Below are 19,528 nucleotides of genomic sequence, written 5' to 3' on the forward strand. Positions count from 1 at the left end.
GAACTCAAGCAGGTCAGGAAGCAGGAGCTGATGCAGAGGCCATGGAGGGATGTTTCTTACTGGCTTGCTTCCCCTGGCTTGCTCAGCCTGCTCTTTTATAGAACCCAAGAGCCCCAGTCCAAAGGTGGAACTACCCACAAGGGGCCCTCACCACTTGATCACTAATTGAGAAAATGCCCCACAGCTGGATCTCATGGAGGCACTTCCTCAACTGAAACTCCTTTCTCTGTGATAACTCCAGTCTGTGTCAAGTTGACACACAAAACTAGCCAGTACAGCATAGAAAAGAATTCAGTGGGGAAGCTATATCTAGGGCAGGGAGTGGCATTCAGGGACTCAGGAAATAGTGGCAGAACATGCAGGTACTGGGTAATAACCATACACACACACACACACACACACACACACACACACACACACACACACACACACACTTTTACCATTCAGCCAGAGGGAGCAAGAGGTGAAGATAAGATGGCAAGGGTGCTGGGGCTGAGGAAAAAGGGCTTCCTCACACACTCTGTGAGAGGGACGTCACCAACATCCATCCACCAGAGCTGAGTACCCAGGGGAGGAAGGAATGCGCAGCTTCCCCTCCAGCTCGCTGCTCTCCCAGTTTCTGTGCAGAGTCTGACTCTAGTAAGAATATGAAAAGAATAGACCTGAATGATGCAGGTCCCAGGGGTTGAATTACTGTAGTGTCAGGGTAGCACAGCTAAGGAGGAAGCATGGATTTTGGGAAAAAGAATAAAACCCCAAATAACCAGCAAAGGAAGGAAGCAGGGTTAAACTCTGAATACCCTCATTGCTCTCAGTAAGTTCTTCAGTGCATTGCTCAGCTGAACGCACGAGACCAGCGATAAGAACACACGCTAATATTGACCGTTGACTCAGAAACAGGGTTTGCTGTTCCACTTGGCTCCCTCAGTATATGACACAGCATTTATCTTACACTGTCTTTCCTGTACAGTAGAGAAAATGCAGAATATTGATATGCTGTAGCTTAATTTTGTGTTAAAATCTGGGGTGAGACAAATTCTGGTCTCTTCCTTTCTTATTCAGAATTATTAGAGAATCCAATTATAACTCAAGGTGAGAGACTAAATCAGACGCATTATTGGGTTCACGGTCAGATGATGGCAGAAGAGAACTGCCACAAGGAAGAGGAAGGACTTCCTGGATATAGGATTTCTTAATTGCGCTGCCTCCTCACGCAGTATGGAGTGAGAACATGGAAGGGCTGACTCTCGCTGAGAGTCTTCGGACATCTCAGCCTCGTAAGAGCCTCATGAAGTGAAGGCTGGCTGAAGTGAGGTTGAGCACTGCAACACGAACCAAGGGAATGCAGAGTCTCAATTGTAAAGGCAAATTGGATTCATAAAGAAAAGACTGTGTGTCTTTATTTGGGTCACAATTGAGTGAAGGGGGAACACGAAATCCGTGGAAGTTTTCAAAGCCAGTTTTGTACTATGTTTTGGTGAAGATTAATTGCAAGCAGGCTTTCTCTAGACTTGTTTGCTGTGAGATTTCCTGATGATCAGCTTTCCTGGCTGAGCACTGAGTTTGTGGATCTCAATGTTGGTTCTCTCAAATACTGTCTTCCGCCTTCCACTGCTTCAAAGTCATTAATGTATGACCTTCCAGGTGTGGAATTTAACCTGAGATTTGTTGCTATTCTTGTGAAAGCCAAGGTAACAGGACTGAGAGAAGATATACACAACCCATTCACAGGGCGGCTTCCAGCAGCCGTTCTGCTGCCATGGCTTTGTGTGCAGCTTCCCCTGCAGTCTCCCTCACTGTGTCCCCACAACACAGTAGTACAGGGCAGAGTCTGACAGCTGTGCTGAGGGCTTGTGCAGATGGAAGGAGCTGCTGCTCTTATGGAGAGTGGCCTGGAACCCTCGGTGCTCTGTCCTCTTGTTGTCTGCGGAGCTCCTCAGGAGGAGCTGGGGGGCTTCGTTCAGACGTTGAATATACCAGAAAAGTAGAACATCCGCATAAGGAGTCTTATAAGTGCAGCTCAGGATCAGAGGTGTACCCTCTGTGAGGGTTCTGGACTTTCCATTGCTTAACTCTAGAAACAAATAAGATTGGTTTGCTGCAGGGGAAGATGAATGAAGGTCACTTTGACTTTAGAAGAAAATCTTACTTACTAAACAATAAGAGGATCACAATACTGAAGCAAATGATAGAAGGCATGCTGATAGAAGAAACCGATTCTTGATTCTTGCAATACACCCAATCTTAAAGGGCTAGGCTTTACAAATATTTTCTAGAAACTACTCTCTCATAGGTAAGAAACTTGTTCTGTACAACAATCTCTCTCTCTCTCTCTCTCTCTCTCTCTCTGTGTGTGTGTGTGTGTGTGTGTAAAAAGGAAATTTGTGTGTTCAACCCAGGATGCCCCAAATGCATGTGAAACCACATCTAGAGCAGCAGTGATCTCTGGTGGTTTCCATGTCAACTTTACCAAAGCCTAGTCTATTGTCTTTAATTCTACAGTAGACACTGTCAACAGGTGGTAGGTGGTATGTCTCAAAACTCCTAATGGATGGCAGAAACCAAACTTAGTATATGCTGTTAAACACACACATTCAGACGCGCACGCACACACACACACAGAATCATGACACACACACACACACACACACACACATATATATATATGAGATAGGATTAGAAGACACTTTAATTTTACTTCATATTTTACTTCTTTTGCCTATTTTCTAAAAGATACAATAAATAGTTATAAAAATTAAGAGTCTTTCCATCAAGATGAGTAGAGTATTCTCTGTTAGTGACACTGTGTTCTTTTGGAGGGGGAAGTGAATCTAAATGGATCCTGATGTTTGATTCTAGATCCTCTATACCTAAGAATTCACTTTCATCTATACTTAATCTAAAATATTCTAAATCTTATTGTATCTTTTGGAAACAGAATTTCAGGATGTTTAAAATTTTCCCACTGTTAATACAATACAGAAATATCTTCATCTTAAAGGTAGAGAAATATCTGTCTTTGTGGGCTCAGGTTTGTGTGCAGGCAGCAGGTGCCCGGGGAGCACTGTGCACTGACTGCGCAGAAGTAGACAGCTGAATCCCCAAGATGGGCAGCCGTGATGTTCAGAGAGAGATGTTTGTCTGTTTTGTTCAGTAGGACAGTGAGTCCTGGTTCTTTTCTGTCCACATTTGGAAGAACACTCGTAAGCAACTGGAGACCTTCTCCCGACTCTTGTTTATACCAGAAGAAGTAATAATTGTTAGGGTCGGTGTAGGTGCAGATAATGACAGCGCTGTCTCCCTCCCGGACACTCAGGTGAGAAGGGCGCTGCTCCACCTGCTCGCCTCTGCTCACACCTGTGCAAAAGGAAACAGCAGGAAGACCATCAGGCTGCCTTGTTCTCCAGACTTTGCTTTTGTTTTTAAACAGTGATTTCAGGCAACCTGGAGAAGGACAGTCTGCCCCACAGACTGAGAAGGAACACCGACAAACGCCTTGTTCCCCAAAAGCTCTCACTCACAGCTCAACTGCAGCCAGAAGCACAGGAACAAAGGTCCAGTCAGTGTCTTCATCGCTCTCCCTCCGGACTGTGGCCTTCAGCCAGGCAGGATGCTTCTGTGATCAGCTCGCCTGCTCTGTCCTCCACAGCACTGAGGTTCTCCAGCTGCCTGCACAGAGGGCTGCTGACTGCAGGCTGCTCTTACAGTAGAAGGCAAAAAGTCTCAGTGAGTTTGCAGGAGCGGAGATGCTCTGCCCCCTTGTGGACAGCGCCTTCCTGATGCACCAGCTGCTCCAGTCCTCTTTATAACATTATTTTTATGAGGTCCCATTTGTCAATTCTTGTTCTTAGAGCATAAGCTATTGGTGTTCTGTTCAGGAACTTTTCCCCTATGCCCATATCCTCAAGGGTCTTCCCCAGTTTCTTTTCTATTAGTTTCAAGGTTTCTGGTTTTATGTGGAGGTCCTTGATCCACTTGGAGTTGAGCTTAGTACAAGGAGATAAGAATGGATCAATTCACATTCTTCTGCAAGCTGACCTCCAGTTGAACCAGCACCATTTGTTGAAAAGGCTATTTTTTTCCACTGGATGGTTTTAGGTCCTTTGTAGAAGATCAAGTGACCATAGGTGTGTGGGTTCATTTCTGGGTCTTCAATTCTATTCCATTGATCTTCCTGCCTGTCACTGTACCAATACCATTCAGTTTTTAACACTATTGCTCTGTAGTACTGCTTAAGGTCTGGGATACTGATTCCCCCAGAAGATCTTTTACTGTTGAGAATAGTTTTATCTATCCTGGGTTTTCTGTTATTCCAGATGAATTTGAGAATTGCTCTTTCTAACTCTATAAAGAATCGAGTTGGGATTTTGATGGGGATTGCATTGAATCTGTATATTGCTTTTGGCAAGATGGCCATTTTTATTATATTAATCCTGCCAATCCACGAGCATGGAAGATGTTGATGTTTCCATTTTCTGAGGTCTTCTTCCATTTCCTTCTTCAGAGACCTGAAGTTCTTGTCATACAGATCTTTCACTTGTTTGGTTAGAGTCACAACAAGATACTTTATGTTGTTTGTGGCTATTGTGAAGGGTGTCATTTCTCCAATTTCTTTCTCAGCCTGCTTATCCTTTGAGTATAGAAAGGCTACTGATTTGCTTGAGTTGATTTGCTTGAGTTTATAACCTGCCACTTTGCTGAAGTTGTTTGTCAGCTGTAGGAGTTCTCTAGTGGAGTTTTTCGGGTCACTTAAGTATACTATCAAATCATCTGTGAATAGTGATAGTTGGACTTCTTCCTTTCCAATTTGTATCCCTTTGACCTCCTTATACTGTCTAATTACTCTATCTAGAACTTCAAGTAAGGCAAAGGACACTGTCAAAAGGACAAAATGGCAACCAACTAATTGGGAAAAGATCTTCACCAACCCTACATCCGATAGAGGACTAATATCCAATATATAAAAAGAACTCAAGAAGGTAGACTCCAGAGAGCCAAATAACTCTATTAAAAAAATGAGCTACAGAGCTAAACAAAGAATTTTCACCTGAAGAATTTTGAATGGCTGAGAAGCACCTTAAGAAATGTTCAACATCATTAATCATTAGGGAAATGCAAATCAAAACAACCCTGAGATTTCACTTCACACCAATCAGAATGGCTAAGATTAAAAACTCAGGAGACAGCAGGTATTGGTGAGGATATGGAGAAAGAGGAACACTCCTCCACTGCTGGTGGGATTGCAAGCTGGTACAACCACTCTGGAAATCAGTCTAGCGGTTCCTTAGAAAACTGGGCATGATACTTCCAGAGGATCCTGTTATACCACTCCTGGGCATATACCCAGAGGACTCCCTGGCATGCAATAAAGACACATGCTCACTATGCTCATAGCAGCCTTGTTTATAATAGCCAGAAGCTAGAAAGAACCCAGATCCCCCTCAGTGGTGGAATGGATACAGAAAATGTGGTATATTTACACAATGGAATACTACTCAGCAATTAAAACAATGAATTCATGAAAATTTTAGGCAAATGGTTGGAACTGGAAAATATCATCCCTAAGCGAGGTAAACCAATCACAAAAGAATACACATGGAATGCAGTCACTGATAAGTGGATATTAATTGATTAAGTGATAAGCTCTGAATATTCAAGACACAATTAACATATCAAATGATTCCCAAGAAGAAGGAAGGAGTGGGCCCTAGTCCTGGAAAAGCATGATCCAGCATTGTAGGGGAGTGCCAGGACAGGGAAATGGGAGGGGGTGATTGGGGAATGGGGGGAGAGAAGAGGGCTTATGGTACTTATGGGGAGGGGGAACTGGGAAAGGGGAAATCATTTGGAATGTAAACAAAGAATATAGAAAATAAAAAAAAGAAAAAAGAAAAAAGAAAGAATAATAAAAAACATTACTTTTTTCCATCTATTTTTTGCTCTTATTCAAAATTTGTTTTATACAATGCAGAGCTGAGAACTGATTGAATGTTATTTATCTATAGCCCATAGTTCTATAGATTTGCTATAATCTTAGAATAAATATTTCTGTAACATCCCTGACTTCTCATCCATTCTGTAGGGTATTCAGTACTGACAGGATTAGAAAACACTGAGATGGATCTTCCAGTAGCAGATTTACACGGTCTCCTGCCTCCCCAACACCCCTTGTGTTCAGTAGACAATGCCTCATATGGGCATTAGCCACCCAAGCTGTGAAAATTGGGAAGCTTCAGGAGCTAGGGTTAGCCTGCCTGGAAAACTACTACAAAACTAAGTCATCTCAGCCATTTCCTAGTATATAAAGAAAGAAATCCCCTAAGGGTAAATAGGTTTGCCTGCATAATACTTGGTGACTTCAATGCTCACTCATCCTTTGAAGTTAACTATGATCACTATGTTACCCAAGCTCCACTCATCAATACAAAAATAAAAAAAAAAAAAGAAGGAAAGAAATTTAAGAATTAAGACATGGTGGGGCAGTGGTGGCACATGCCTTTAATCCCAGCACTTGGGAGGGAGAGGCAGGTGGATTTCTGAGTTTGAGGCCAGTCTGGTCTCCGGAGTGAGTTCCAGGACAGTCAGGGCTACACAGAGAAACCCTGTCTTGAAAAAAAACAAAAACAAAACAAAACAACAACAACAAAAAGAATTAAAACGCACCATGTGTCACATGGGCTTGACAGACATTTGTGGAACATTCCACTCTAGAGCTATAGAGTACACAATTTCCTCGACAGCACATTGAACTTTTCTCTTAAAAAAAAGATTACATTATCTAAGCACTAGCAAATATAAAATAATTTAATTAATATTTTATATCTTATTAGATCATGGTAGAATATATTTAGAAACCTATAGCAAGCCAAACTACATACACTACACAACTACATGAGTATAGGGAAAATGCCAATGATTCGTTCATTGAAAAGGAAGCATGGGAGAACTTTAAAATTTCATAGAATTGAGTGATAAAATGAAAGTATGCATCATTATCACCTTTGAGATATATCCAAAGCAGTTCTCACATGACAGGTTGGCTCAGTGGGTAGAGGCACTGGTTGCCATGTTTCACAGAGCACAAGCAATGTGATTCTAAATAAAACTAGTAAGGCAGGAGGTATCACGATAGCTGGTCTCAAAGAAGATTACAGACTCCTAGGTACAAGAGCAGCATTTTAGTGACAGGAGACACATAGACAAGTACAATTGAGAACACAGAAATAAGGCAACAGAACTATAGCTATATTACTAGACAGAAGTTTAAAAAACACATTGATGAAATGACACCCTCAATAATGGTACTAAGAAAAACAGATGTCTGTATGTAAAAGAATAAAACTAGGTCTATGATTAGTGCAAAATTAATGCAAACTGGTTGGAACATCTCAACATAAGACTAGAAATTCTGAGTAAAAATGTTAGAGAAAAACATAGAGAAAACATTTCAAGAATAGGCATAGGCAAGAACTTTTTAAAACATCCCAATAGTTGAGGAACTAATTCCAAGAATTAACAAGAATGGGAGATTGGCCAGGTGCCTTGGCCAGTAAAGGCTCATGTTGTGTGAGTCTGGTGACAAAGTTTGATATTCTGTCAAAACCACATGGAAATCACACAGGAGAGTAGCTCCTCTACCTCAGACACTTAATTGTTTGAATGAACAAGCAATTCTCATTTCTTTTATTTTTTTTCACATTTAAAGCTTATTTTATTCATCCTTACTGTAAGGCAACAAATATGAAAACAAAGCAGAGGTAAAAATTATAGAATATTATCCCTTATGAACATCAGTGGGAATATCTTTGAATGATAATAACATTTTAAATCTACCAATTTATAAGAAGGAAATCATATCTTCATCATATAGAGTTTATCTTACGAAAGTAAAGTTCATTCAGAATTACAAAGTCAACCAAATTCATGTAATCATAGTCATATATTCCATGAACATAATACTAGCTAAATAAAAAGGTTTTTTTATTTATTGAAAAGGGAAGTAAAAATATTTTATGATAAAATTAAAGATTTACATGGAAAATATTTCAGATAAACACGTTAAAATTGACAATTTTCATGAAAAATTAAAGAGTAAAGTGGTAGACATGTAAAACATTGCTAAATCAATTGAAATATGGGATAGAAACATTTTATGATAGAATTGAAGATTTACATGGAAAATATTTCTGATAAAATTGTAGAAAAATGTAGAAAAACATGTTAGAATAGAAGATTATCATGGAAAATTTTATATAGATATAATAATGGTAGGCATAAAAGTATTCCTAAGTTGATTGAAAGTGGAGTTATAAACATTTTCTAATAAACTTGAAGATTTACATGGAAAATATTTCTGATAAAATTGAAGAAATATATAGAAAAACATGTTAAAATTAAAGATTATCATGGAAATTATACAGATAAAATGATAAGCATAAAGATAATTCTAAGTTGATTGAAGGTAGAATTATAAACATTTTCAGATAAAATTGAAGATTTACATGGAAATATTTCTGGTAAAATTCAAGAAATATATAGGTAAACATGTTAAAATTGACTATTTCGTGGACCATTTTACATATAAAATAGTAAATATAAAAACTTTCTAAGTTAATTGAAGGTAGAATTAGAAACATTTGTGATAAAATCAAAGATTTACATTGAAAACATTTCTGATAAAATAGAGAAAGTATATAGAAAGACATATTAAAATTGAAGATTATCATGAAAAATAATGCAGATAAAATGGTAGACATAAAAAACATTACTAAATTAATTAAAAGGGGAATTACAAACATTTTCTGTTAAAATTGAAGATTTACATGAGAAATAATTCATTAGTCTATGTCTTTTTATTGAGGAGTTGAGACCATGTGGTTAAGAGATATTAAGGAATAGTGATTGTTGTTGCCTGTTATTTTTGATGTTATTTTTATGTGTGTGTGGATATCTTCTTTTGGGTTTGTTGGAAGATTACTTTCTTGCTCTTTCTAGGGTGTAGTTTCCCTCTTTGTGTTGGCATTTTCCATCAATTATCCTTTGTAAGGCTGGATTTGTGGACAGATATTGTGTAAATTTGGTTTTATAATGGAATATCTTAGTTTCTCCATCTATGATGATGGAGGGTTTTGCTGGGTATAGTAGCCTGGGCTGGCATTTGTGTTCTCCTAGGGTCTGTATGCGGTCTGCCCAGGATCTTCTACCTTTCATCGTCTCTAGTGAGAAGTCTGGTGCAATTCTGATAGGTCTGCCTTTATAAGTTATTTGCCCTTTTTCCCTTACTGCTTTTAGTAGTCTTTCTTTGTTTAGTGAATTTGGTGTTTTGATTATTATGTGCTGGGAGTAGTTTCTGTTCTGGTCCAGTCTGTCTGGAGTTCTGAAGGTTTCTAGTATGTTCATGGGCATCTCTTTCTCTAGGTTAGGGAAGTTTTCTTCTACAATTTTGTTGAAGATATTTACTGGGCTTTTGTGATGTAAATCCTCACTCTTGTCTATACCTATAATCCTTAGGTTTGGTCTTCTCATTGTGTCCTGGAGTTCCTGGATGTTTTGGGTTACCAGCTTTATGCATTTTGCATTTTCTTTGACTGTTGAGTCAATGTTTTCTATGGTATCTTCAGCACCTGAGGTTCTTTCTTCTATCTCTTGTATTCTGTTGTTGATACTTGCATTTATGACTCCTGAATTCTTTCCAAGGTTTTCTATCTCCAGAGATGTCTCGCTTTGTGATTTCTTTATTGTTTCTACTTCCACTTTTAGATCCTGGATGGTTTTGTTCAGTTCTTTCACTTAATTGTTTGTGTTTTCCTGTAATTCTTTAAGGGATTTTTGTGTTTCTTCTTTAAGGGCTTCTGCCTGTTGACCCATGATCTCCTGTATTGCTTTAAGGAATTTTTGTGTTTCCTCTTTAAGGGCTTTTACCTGTTGACCGATGTTCTGTATTTTTTTAAGGGAGTTATTTAAGTCTTTCTTGAAGCCCTCTATTAGCATCTTGAGATAGGATTTTAAATCCCACTCTTGCTTTTCAGGTGTGTTGGGGTATCTAGGGCTTGCTGTGGTGAGAGAACTAGGTTCTGATGTTGCCATGTGGTCTAGGTTTCTGGTGGTAGGGTTCTAGTGCTTGCCTTTTGCCATCTGCTTATCTCTGGTGCTAGTTGGTATTGTTGTCTCTGGCTGGAGTTTGTTCCTCCTGTGGGCCTGTAAGCCTGTGTCCTTACTCCTCTGAACTCAGAAGTGAAAGCACTGCTGGGAGATCTTTTTCTCCTGGTGGGCTATGCCCAGAAGACTGTGGAGTTTCCTGGCTCCCTGGTGTAAATGGCGGTGGCTGGAAGACTTCCATCCCAGCTGCTTCACCGATCTTAGGCCCTGTTTGCTCCTAGCTCTGTGCTCAGAAGTGAAAGGGCTGCTGGGAGATCACTCTCTCCTGGAGGGCTTTGCACAGAAGGTTGTGGAGTGTCCTGGCTCCCTGGCGCCTCTTTTATTTTTTTTAAAGCAAATAACAAAGACCCAAATTACCAGTTTTTTTTTTAAACTTAAGCTTCACATTTCATATCTAAAGAACTGTCAGAACTGATGAAGTTGCCAACATCCATGCACAACTAGAAAACATCCTTAATTTACACTAAATCAGAAATGCATTGATGCAGTAATAGCTTTCATCAGTAATGACTGAAAATAAAACTGAGATATTTCTGTAGAAGGGTCATCTGGCAACTCACTTCACAGCAGGCAATCACTACTCACTCACTTTTCAATGCAACGGCAGCTCAGCAGGGATAGCTGATGTTTCCACCAGGCATTCTCTCAATTTAACTCTTGAGATTAGAGGGCAGCAAAGAGCTCGACTCTTTAGATAAACATCAGGTGGAAGAGGTCCAGCCATGAACTGCTTCCTTTTGAGTCTCAGGAAGACAAATATTGCATGTTTTCTCATGTTTTCTCTCAGTTGTTGATCCTAGATTTAAATGTGTTTGTGTGTATGTGTGTGTATGTGTGTGTGTTTACAAGAAGCCGGTGGTTGTACCCTCTAACCTTTGAGCTCCATTGCCTTCCCTTCTGAGGAGGCCTGCCAGGCCCCAGGAACATTCAGGCCTGCTGGGCCCCAGGAATATCCAGGTTAGACCCTGCAAGCAGGGTCCACTTGGGATATAGTCAGCAGAGGTGAGCTGAACCCTGTCCTTTAAACTCCATCATATGGCACACTGTATATATATATTATATATATATAATATATATACACATATATGTATATATACACATATGTATATATACACACATATGTATATATACATATACATACATATATATACATACGTACATACGTATACACACAACACATATTTAACTTTAATTTTTTTAAACCTTATTTTTAATGACAGGTCTTAATTGCTTTACCCTCCCTTATAACCCACCACCCACCAGAAGTAGTGGAAAAGAAAGGAAAGGATAAGGGGAAAGTGGACCTGTCTAGAAAGGTCCCTTGGAGCAACTCCCTTCTGTGTTGTCTGGAAATTGGCAGTTTAGTTCACAGGTCAGCAGGCAGTCATAGCTCGGTCCACTAAGATCCACTAATGAACACTTCATGGATACACTACCAACCTGTCCAGTTCGGTAGAGACAGGTTAGCAATAGGTGACAGGACCTAGAGAGACAGCCAGGCCTCAGTCTTGGCTTGAGTCAGCAGGAGGGACCAACAGGATCACCAGGAGAAGTTCTTGGCTGTGCCTCTCTCAGGGAAGCGAAGATCATCTAAGATAGGAGACCCACAAGGCGTTGCAGAGCTCACTGTGCCAGCAAGCCCAAACTCTCTCTCCCTCAGTTCAAGAAGCCTATATACACCCTCCCAACATCACTCATCCTCCTCGTGCCTTGCCTCAGCACTGGTCATGCCTCTCAGTATGTGAAGCCAATCAGCCTGAGTTCCTGACGAGTGGAGCTCAACTACACAATGTAAGGTAGACCATATACATGTGTGTTGTTAACAAAGAATCCTTCATCATGTGCCCTTTCACGTGTTTGTTTAGCAGAACATCCCCTCGCCTGTGTTTATTTTAGCAAAAATTTTCTTCACAAGTCTTTCACTGGTGTCCACTTCAGAAAAGCACTCCTTCACATGTTTGCTTCAGCAAAACACTATCCAACACAACTGACTCTACAAAGAACCCTTAAGTTTCATGTGTGTGTGTGTATGTGTGTGTGTATTTGTCTGTGGGTGGTTTAGGCCATGAAACTAGAAAAAAAAGTATCATTAGAGAGAGAAAAAAAGAAATATTAGATGGTGGTTGGGAAATGTAAAAAGAGAAGCAGAAAATAACAGAGTACCTGCATACGAGTGACATGAATACAGACAGGGGCCTGTAGGAGGAATCACAGAGCCAACAGGAGGGGTGCAGGAGATGGAGAAGATGAGTGAAATTGTCAACAGAGTGAAAAACTCAAGACCAGCCCGTTATGTTGGGCACTGAATATTAAAACTAAAGTATTCAAGTTATAAATAAAACTTGGAAAATAACTACTCCTCCACATTTGGAGTATGCTGGAGCCTGATTTTCAAGGAAGGAAAATGGAAAGATTTAGTCAAAGTCTTCCCAGGTGGTTGTGTTTGAGAAAAGACTTACAGGAAGTGCAGTTTGTCACCAGGCTGGGATTTGATGGGACAGCCCCATGGGCAGGCAAGGGACAGAACACAGGTCCTGACAGGGAAATGTGGTGTGTATGTTTCTTTCTCTCTGGCTCCTCACAGTTCACAGCACCGGACTGCAAAAGAGGCTTTCTGAGATCATCAGTGTTTTTAACAGGTGAGGTAATGATTTTTAGATTTGTTGACTTCCACTTTGTTAGGGTCAGTTACAACCAGTAATGTCATCGTCACGGAGACACCTGGCGGCTCTGCTCTGGACCACTGTTTCTCACTGTAAAATCCCTACTCTAGGAGTTCTTGGGGCTACACTGTTGACAACCATACTCAGAAATGCTATTCAAATTCAGAGAAATCTGTGTCCTAATTTTTAACATCAAATATGAGAAAAATAAGAACTGTCTTATAGAGATTTAGGTATCTTAATTAGGTAGATTCTGAAAAATGTGTTGTAGTCTCTCATGCATATTGATAGTAACAAAATATATCACCTTCATTTTTTCTTAGTAAAACATTTATTTCCTTCAATGTCCAGGTTCATGGTTCATTTCTGCTTAATCTTCTCTCCAGATAAGTTTGATGATGAAAATAGTCATTATCTCCCCCATCTTCTTATAGTCATTTCTTTCTGGCTGCAGAAATGTACTTGTGATGCTCAGAACGGAACTGGCTTATAAAAAATAGAGCTTGATTTTCATTCCCCTGATGAAAACACACGCTGAATGTTCTTATATGCTTACTTATTGGGCATCATTACGAAGTAGCTAAGCTTTACTGTGGTTATTGATTTTCTTACTGATTTTGTAAAAATTTTGTATTGCTCCTTTGAATCCTTTTCAGATACACACATCCTAGAGACAGACAGCGTGACTCTTGCCAGTAGTAGTCGGGACGCTGAGGAAAGAGGACCGTTTGAAGGAGTAATAGAGGTCAGACAAGGCAGCGTGATAAAACTATCTCTAAAAATAAACTAAAGAACTATGCATTGCAAAACATTGTTTTTCAGTGTGTGAGTGAACTTTTCTCCTTTTGTTTGTTTGTCTGTTTTTAAGGTAGCAAACAGCTGTTACTCTGAGCAGTATCAAACTGGCAATCCTCTGCAACGGCCTCAGAAGTCATTAAAAACTACAGGCAGGTGCTACTGTGTTCAGCTTGAGGAAACTTTAGTAAGGGCAGTTGAAAACAAATTTTAATTTCACAGAATGTTATCTTGAAAGTTTTGTTCATTGTCTTTGAAGCTCTTTAAAAATGCTTTACCTTGTTAACTTCTATGGCTTCTGATAAAGTATCTTGATGTTTCTTAGAGTAGAGATTTTTACATTGTTAACAAGATTTTGTTGTTTGCATTTAGTGAGTCATCTAAATGTTTATTCCCTTGCCTCATCTGCCTGGGACTCTGCCAAAATTGGAGAGGTGGCCATGCAGGACCCCTTAGCACTACAGTTTCCTTTCTGGTTTGTAGTCTGGGAAGGCTTGCTAACGTCACATTGAAATCTCAGATCATTACTGATTAGGGACCCACGTGACATTTTATGACACTTAATGTTTACTTTGTTGAACAGGGAGCTCGTGCGCTCGTGTTCCCAAGGCTTACCCTCTGTGGCCGTCAGCTTTCAGCCTAGCTTTGGTCTGAAGTCTACTTTCACACATGAAACTTGCTGTTCCTCGGTTACAGCTTTCATTTTCTTGGTGTACTGTTATTCTTCTGTCAGTTTTCAATGTTCTTGTCCAAGAGGTGTTTACTGAAGACACAGACAGTTTGTTAACACTGTGGCTTTTCTTTGGTGAGTTGAGGCCACTTACTTTTAAAATTATATTGAGAAAACTTGCTGTTTCCCATGGTCTTGTGGGTTATTATTTTGGGTGATTGGCCTATTCTTTCCCTCCTTCCCTGTTTATATCCAGGGTTTCAAGGTTTGCTGTTTGCACATGATATATTCCCCAATACTCTGCTCCTTCCCTGAGATGTATTCTATCCAGTGTTCTTTTGGATGCCACTGTCTTCTGTGCACAGCACTTCCTTAAGGATTTCCTGCCTTCATAGTCATAAATTTCCCTAACGTGTGCTTATCTTGAAATGTTCTTATTGCTCTATCATTTTAAAGAAGTGACTTTGCCAACTGTAGCAGTCCTGTGACAACGTGTCTTTCTGAACAGGAGATGAAGACCTCGCGGCTCTGTGTTCTGGAGACTCAGCCGGGTGTGCCTGGCCATTTATCATCAGGCTTTCCAAAGCTCTTGAGATTGGATCTATGTTTCTCTCTTTAGCTTTGGAGAATTTTCTGCTACATTCTAATTCAATATATTGTTTATGTTTTCAGACTTCATCTCAGCTCCCTTATCTGTCCCATGGATTCCTAGGTTTTGCCTCTTTAATGTTTTCCAGAGTCCTTGGAAATTTTGGGTATGCTCATTAGATTTCTTTCTTCCCGTGTTTTTGATCCACTCTGCTCAATATTGTCTGTTAACAATGCTTTCCACTGTGCTCAATTTGATTTCCCAGCATTTATATTTGGTTCATTTTCAGAGTCACAATTTTCTTGCTGAGTTTTTCTTCATGTCTTTCAATTTCCACCAAGTTACTGTTTCATGCACTTTGTAACTTCCTCGTCTAGGTCCTGAATTGATTTTCTTGCTCTCTTCATCTGCTTATTTGAGGGCTATCTATTATCATTGATCTTTCTTTGTGTTGTTTTCAAAGCCAGAGTCTGATAACATTTTCTGGCATTTCAGCTCTCTCCTTATCTTTGGTATCCACTACTGAGAGTGGTGAGATTGTGGGGGTTGCTTTAGAGTCTCAACTTAAATTATCTAGAAATAGATTTCCCAGCCTTCCCTTCCCCCATGTGGCTCTGCCTCAGGATTGGACATGAAATAGAAAAGTGTAGAAGACTTGGAAGGCAGGATTAATACTTTTATGTTTTATACGACTGCAGATTTGTGCCCATGCCATTCTCTCAGCTCCACCCATAGCAGGAATGTGCCAGGCTGGACCCTTGGGTCCTGTCAGTTCTGGGTGTGAAAAGCTGGCAAATGGCCTGCCTTCTTCTGAAGCTCTTCAAATAAGGGAGACCGAGGAGCGAGGAGATTTGTCCTTGATTCCGGTTTCCTTATGGCTCTCACCGAGCTTCTACAAGTCTCAGTCACACAGGTGCTTCCCTCATGCAACTCTCTCCTTCCCACCTGATGATCCAGCTGGCGATCTTCAGTACCTCAGGGTCAGGGCCAGATGCAAAGACAAAGATTGGCAGGTACCCCCCAGTCACCTCCAGTAATTTGATGGGTGAATTCCTTCTACTCTCTCACTACTTATTCCTTATTCCCTGGCTACTCCACTCATGATGGTAACTTTCAAAGGGAATTATGTTCTTTGTTATTTCAGATACATAGTCTGAGGCATGTGGTATCACAACCTTGAAGAGAAACTAACACTTTAAATTATTATGATGCAAGATTCCCAGCTATAGAAAATAGTTTGTTCTCTATGAGCTTTTTTTTTTTACTAAAATATATTCAAGATAATATATTATAAAAAGTATTGCTTATGATAACTATTTCCAAATGTTATAGAAGGATGTTTTACTTAGAAACACATGTCAGATACAGACCACGTATGAAGCAGCCATTGTTGGGATCTTCTTGCCTGGGATGTGCAGGTGCGCTTCTCAGCTGGGCTGCTGAGTTAAACGATGCTTAAGGAGCCCCCATTTTTGCTAAGATTGTACTGTGACCTCAAAGAGTATATACTGGATCCTAGAAAGCACAGAAGAAATCATTGAATTTTCCAGCCATGAGGCTAAAATGACTATACTAGTGAAGATGGTCTGAGTTCTACTTTGTCTCACATAAACAGCCCAGGACAACTTCTTCCCCTTTCTTCCTGCTTGTGTTGGTTTGGCCTGAGGTACCCTGCAAAGGGTAGATTTATTCTACAGGTCAGACCATTCAGAAAAACACAGTTGATTGTGAGATGTGAATAAAACATCTCACAATTAGATGGGAATAGTAGGGATTAGATTAGCTTGAGATTCAAAGACAAACCTAACTGAAGACACATTCTGCTTGCTTTTCTTCAATCCCTGTTCCCCTCAGGTCTATGTGACTTGAAAAATGCCTGAGCAATACTTCCTGCTTAATGTCCTTAGCTATATGTGAAACATGCATACCAGAGAAGTCCAAGACTACCAACACACAGGGCAGGCTACGGGGAGGCATATGTTTCTCTGTAGGACACGTGTTTCTTAACACTGCCTCAAGCAGGAAGTGGGCTTTGTTTGAACATAGGCTACCAGTTCCATGTGCAGAGAGAAAAAGTATAGCTTACCACAGACTTTTACTTGCATCCCTGTCTTTCTTGGTAGTCAAAAGAGGATTATGGGAAAAGGGATTATGGGAAAATCCATGCTTAAAGTCAAACTGCTTTCCATATATGGGTGTGTTACTCTGTGGGATAACTTGGGGGACCCAAAGTCAAACTCATCACAAGCCATATGAGATCTTTAATGCACTTACAAACCAGTGTCATATGTTTGTGTCTCTACATCTATTGTCTAATAAAGCTTAGTTATTTAAAAATCCTCACAGGTCCACGATTTTCCCCATGAAACATTGGCATCAGAAATAATCTTCCTCCCTTACTAAGTGCTAGGGTCTATCTAAATTCTGCAATTAACAAAGCTAGTTCCAAATCATGTGGTAAAGGGAAATCCTTCAGAATTCCAGAAGATCCCTGTTGCTTATGTTCTGTGAGATTGTAACAGGAATAACATAATGGCCTGTCTTAGTCAGGGTTTCTATTCCTGCACAAACATCAGGACAAAGAAGCAAGTTGGGGAGGAAAGGGTTTATTCCACTTACACTTCCACACAGCTGTTCATCACCAAAGGAAGTCAGGACTGGAACTCAATCAGGCCAGGAAGCAGGAGCTGATGCAGAGGCCATGGGAGGATGTTATTTACTGGCTTGCTTCCCCTGGCTTGCTCAGCCTGCTCTCTTATAGAACCCAAGAGCACCAGCCCAAAGGTGGAACCACCCAAAAGGCGCCCTCACCACTTGATCACTAGTTGAGAAAATGCCCCACAGCTGGATCTCATGGAGGCACTTCCCCAACTGAAGCTCCTTTCTCTGTGATAACTCCAGCCTGTGTCAAGTTGACACACAAAGCCAGTGAGTACATGACCTGATGTGCATCATGAGGACCTGTGTGTGTGGATCAGCAGCAGCCATGTGTCGAAATCCAGATGCTGTGGGGTGCATCTGAGAGTCCCCAGCAGCCATGTCATAATCCAGATGCGGTGGGGTACACCTGAGAGTCCCCAGTAGCCACATCATAATTCAGATGCTGTGGGGTGCAGCGGAGGAACCATAGCAGTCACATCATAGTTCAGATTATGTGGGGTGCACTCAGAACCCCCAACAGCCATGCCATAATCCAGATGCCGTGGGGTGCAGCTACAGTCTCAGTTCTGGGAAAATGCCCAATCTATTTTAATAGGCAAGCTCCAGGTTCAGTGATAGACCCTGCTTTCCATGGAGAGCAATAGAGGAAGATGCCCAATGTGGGCCTTGGGCCGCCACATGTGTGTGCCCACATAATTCATATGTATATAACAACAACAACAATAACAACAACCTTGTCCTCAAGTATTCAGTCTGAATATTAAATTCTCTATATTTTACTTGCAAAACAATCTCAGAATTAGCTTGACAGATGCTCTTGTGATGCAAGGCTATTATTTGCCCCCACAGCGCATGATATATAAAACTTGGAAGTTCTTAGGGGCATGTGAATGCCACATAAATGGGGGGTTGAGTTTAAGTATACATCTGTATAGTCATTTAGAATGTAGCTCCTAATTTTTCAATTATTCCCATTATTTTAATGCATGGTTTAAAATAAATCAAGAGGCAATCAGAAAAGAAAGTATTAACAAGGTGTTTGAAAAATTCCAGTTCTTTGTTCTAAGTTTAAATAACAAATTAGTGAGTGCCTCTGGGATCAGTTTCTGGTATCTGAGGTCTGCTCTGTTGACAGTTTGACAGCTGAGGGCCTGTCCTGTTACTCCATCTCTGTAGCCAAGCGGGAGACTGCAGGGGCTCTCCGCACCTGGGCTGCTCTCACTGGCAAGGTTGGGCTCCTACTCTATGCCCTTGATAGAGCGGGTGCAGGCTCTCTCGGGGGCACTAAAATCTGGTTTGGGGGCATACCAAGTTTGAATGTATTATGCTTGGAGAACCGTACCAATTTAAACATTCTTTTGCCTTTCTGTGTAATTTAATTGGCAAGCAATACATCTGGTAAAGAATAAAACTTAAAAGGTCCGAGAAATGGATTGAGGATAAAGAGCAGCTGGTGCTCAGTCGTGAGAGTGGGAGTCCAGATTCCAGTTTGCTGGCTGTCCAGCCAGTGCTTATTCCTGAAATGACTAAGAACACCCTGTTCTCACTCCAATTTGTGTTTGCTTAGACAGCTCTCAGACCTTCACTTCCCTCCCCACGATGGTCACGCCTGCCTTGGCAACACATTGGAGATTTCTATGGTCTTGTCCATAGAAATCCATAGATTTCTATGGTCTATAGTCCAGAAATGTTAACTGAAATTATTAAAGTAAATTAAAATAACTAGAAAATACATAAGTAAAAAGTAATTGACATCTTCTTTCTAAATTGTTATGCTCTGCCAGGAATGAATGTTTTAAGGTTACTTTGATATTACTTTCATATAAATTATCGTCTTTGTGTTTTTTGCCTTTAAAATATCTGTACCTCTGAACTCATGCACTATGAGACATTCAGAGGCATAAGACAGTGCTCTTCTGTGTAGTTCTGATGCTGAGGTCCTGTTCTCTATTGGTTCTTGATCTGTCAGTAAGTAAGCCATGGACCAATTGC

At 40.4% G+C, this 19,528-nt stretch overlaps 1 gene segment (V, D, J or C); it reads right to left on the reverse strand.

Moving 5' to 3' along the window:
* Window positions 1–2,723: 2,723 nt before the first annotated feature.
* LOC127691587 (T cell receptor alpha variable 5-like) lies at window positions 2,724–3,697 on the reverse strand. The segment is given in 2 exon segments: window positions 2,724–3,357; window positions 3,522–3,697. Coding segments are annotated over 2 exon segments (414 nt in total).
* Between the last annotated feature and the right edge of the window lie 15,831 nt (window positions 3,698–19,528).

Source organism: Apodemus sylvaticus, chromosome 8 (assembly GCF_947179515.1).
Source record: "Apodemus sylvaticus chromosome 8, mApoSyl1.1, whole genome shotgun sequence".
Lineage (NCBI taxonomy): Eukaryota > Metazoa > Chordata > Mammalia > Rodentia > Muridae > Apodemus > Apodemus sylvaticus.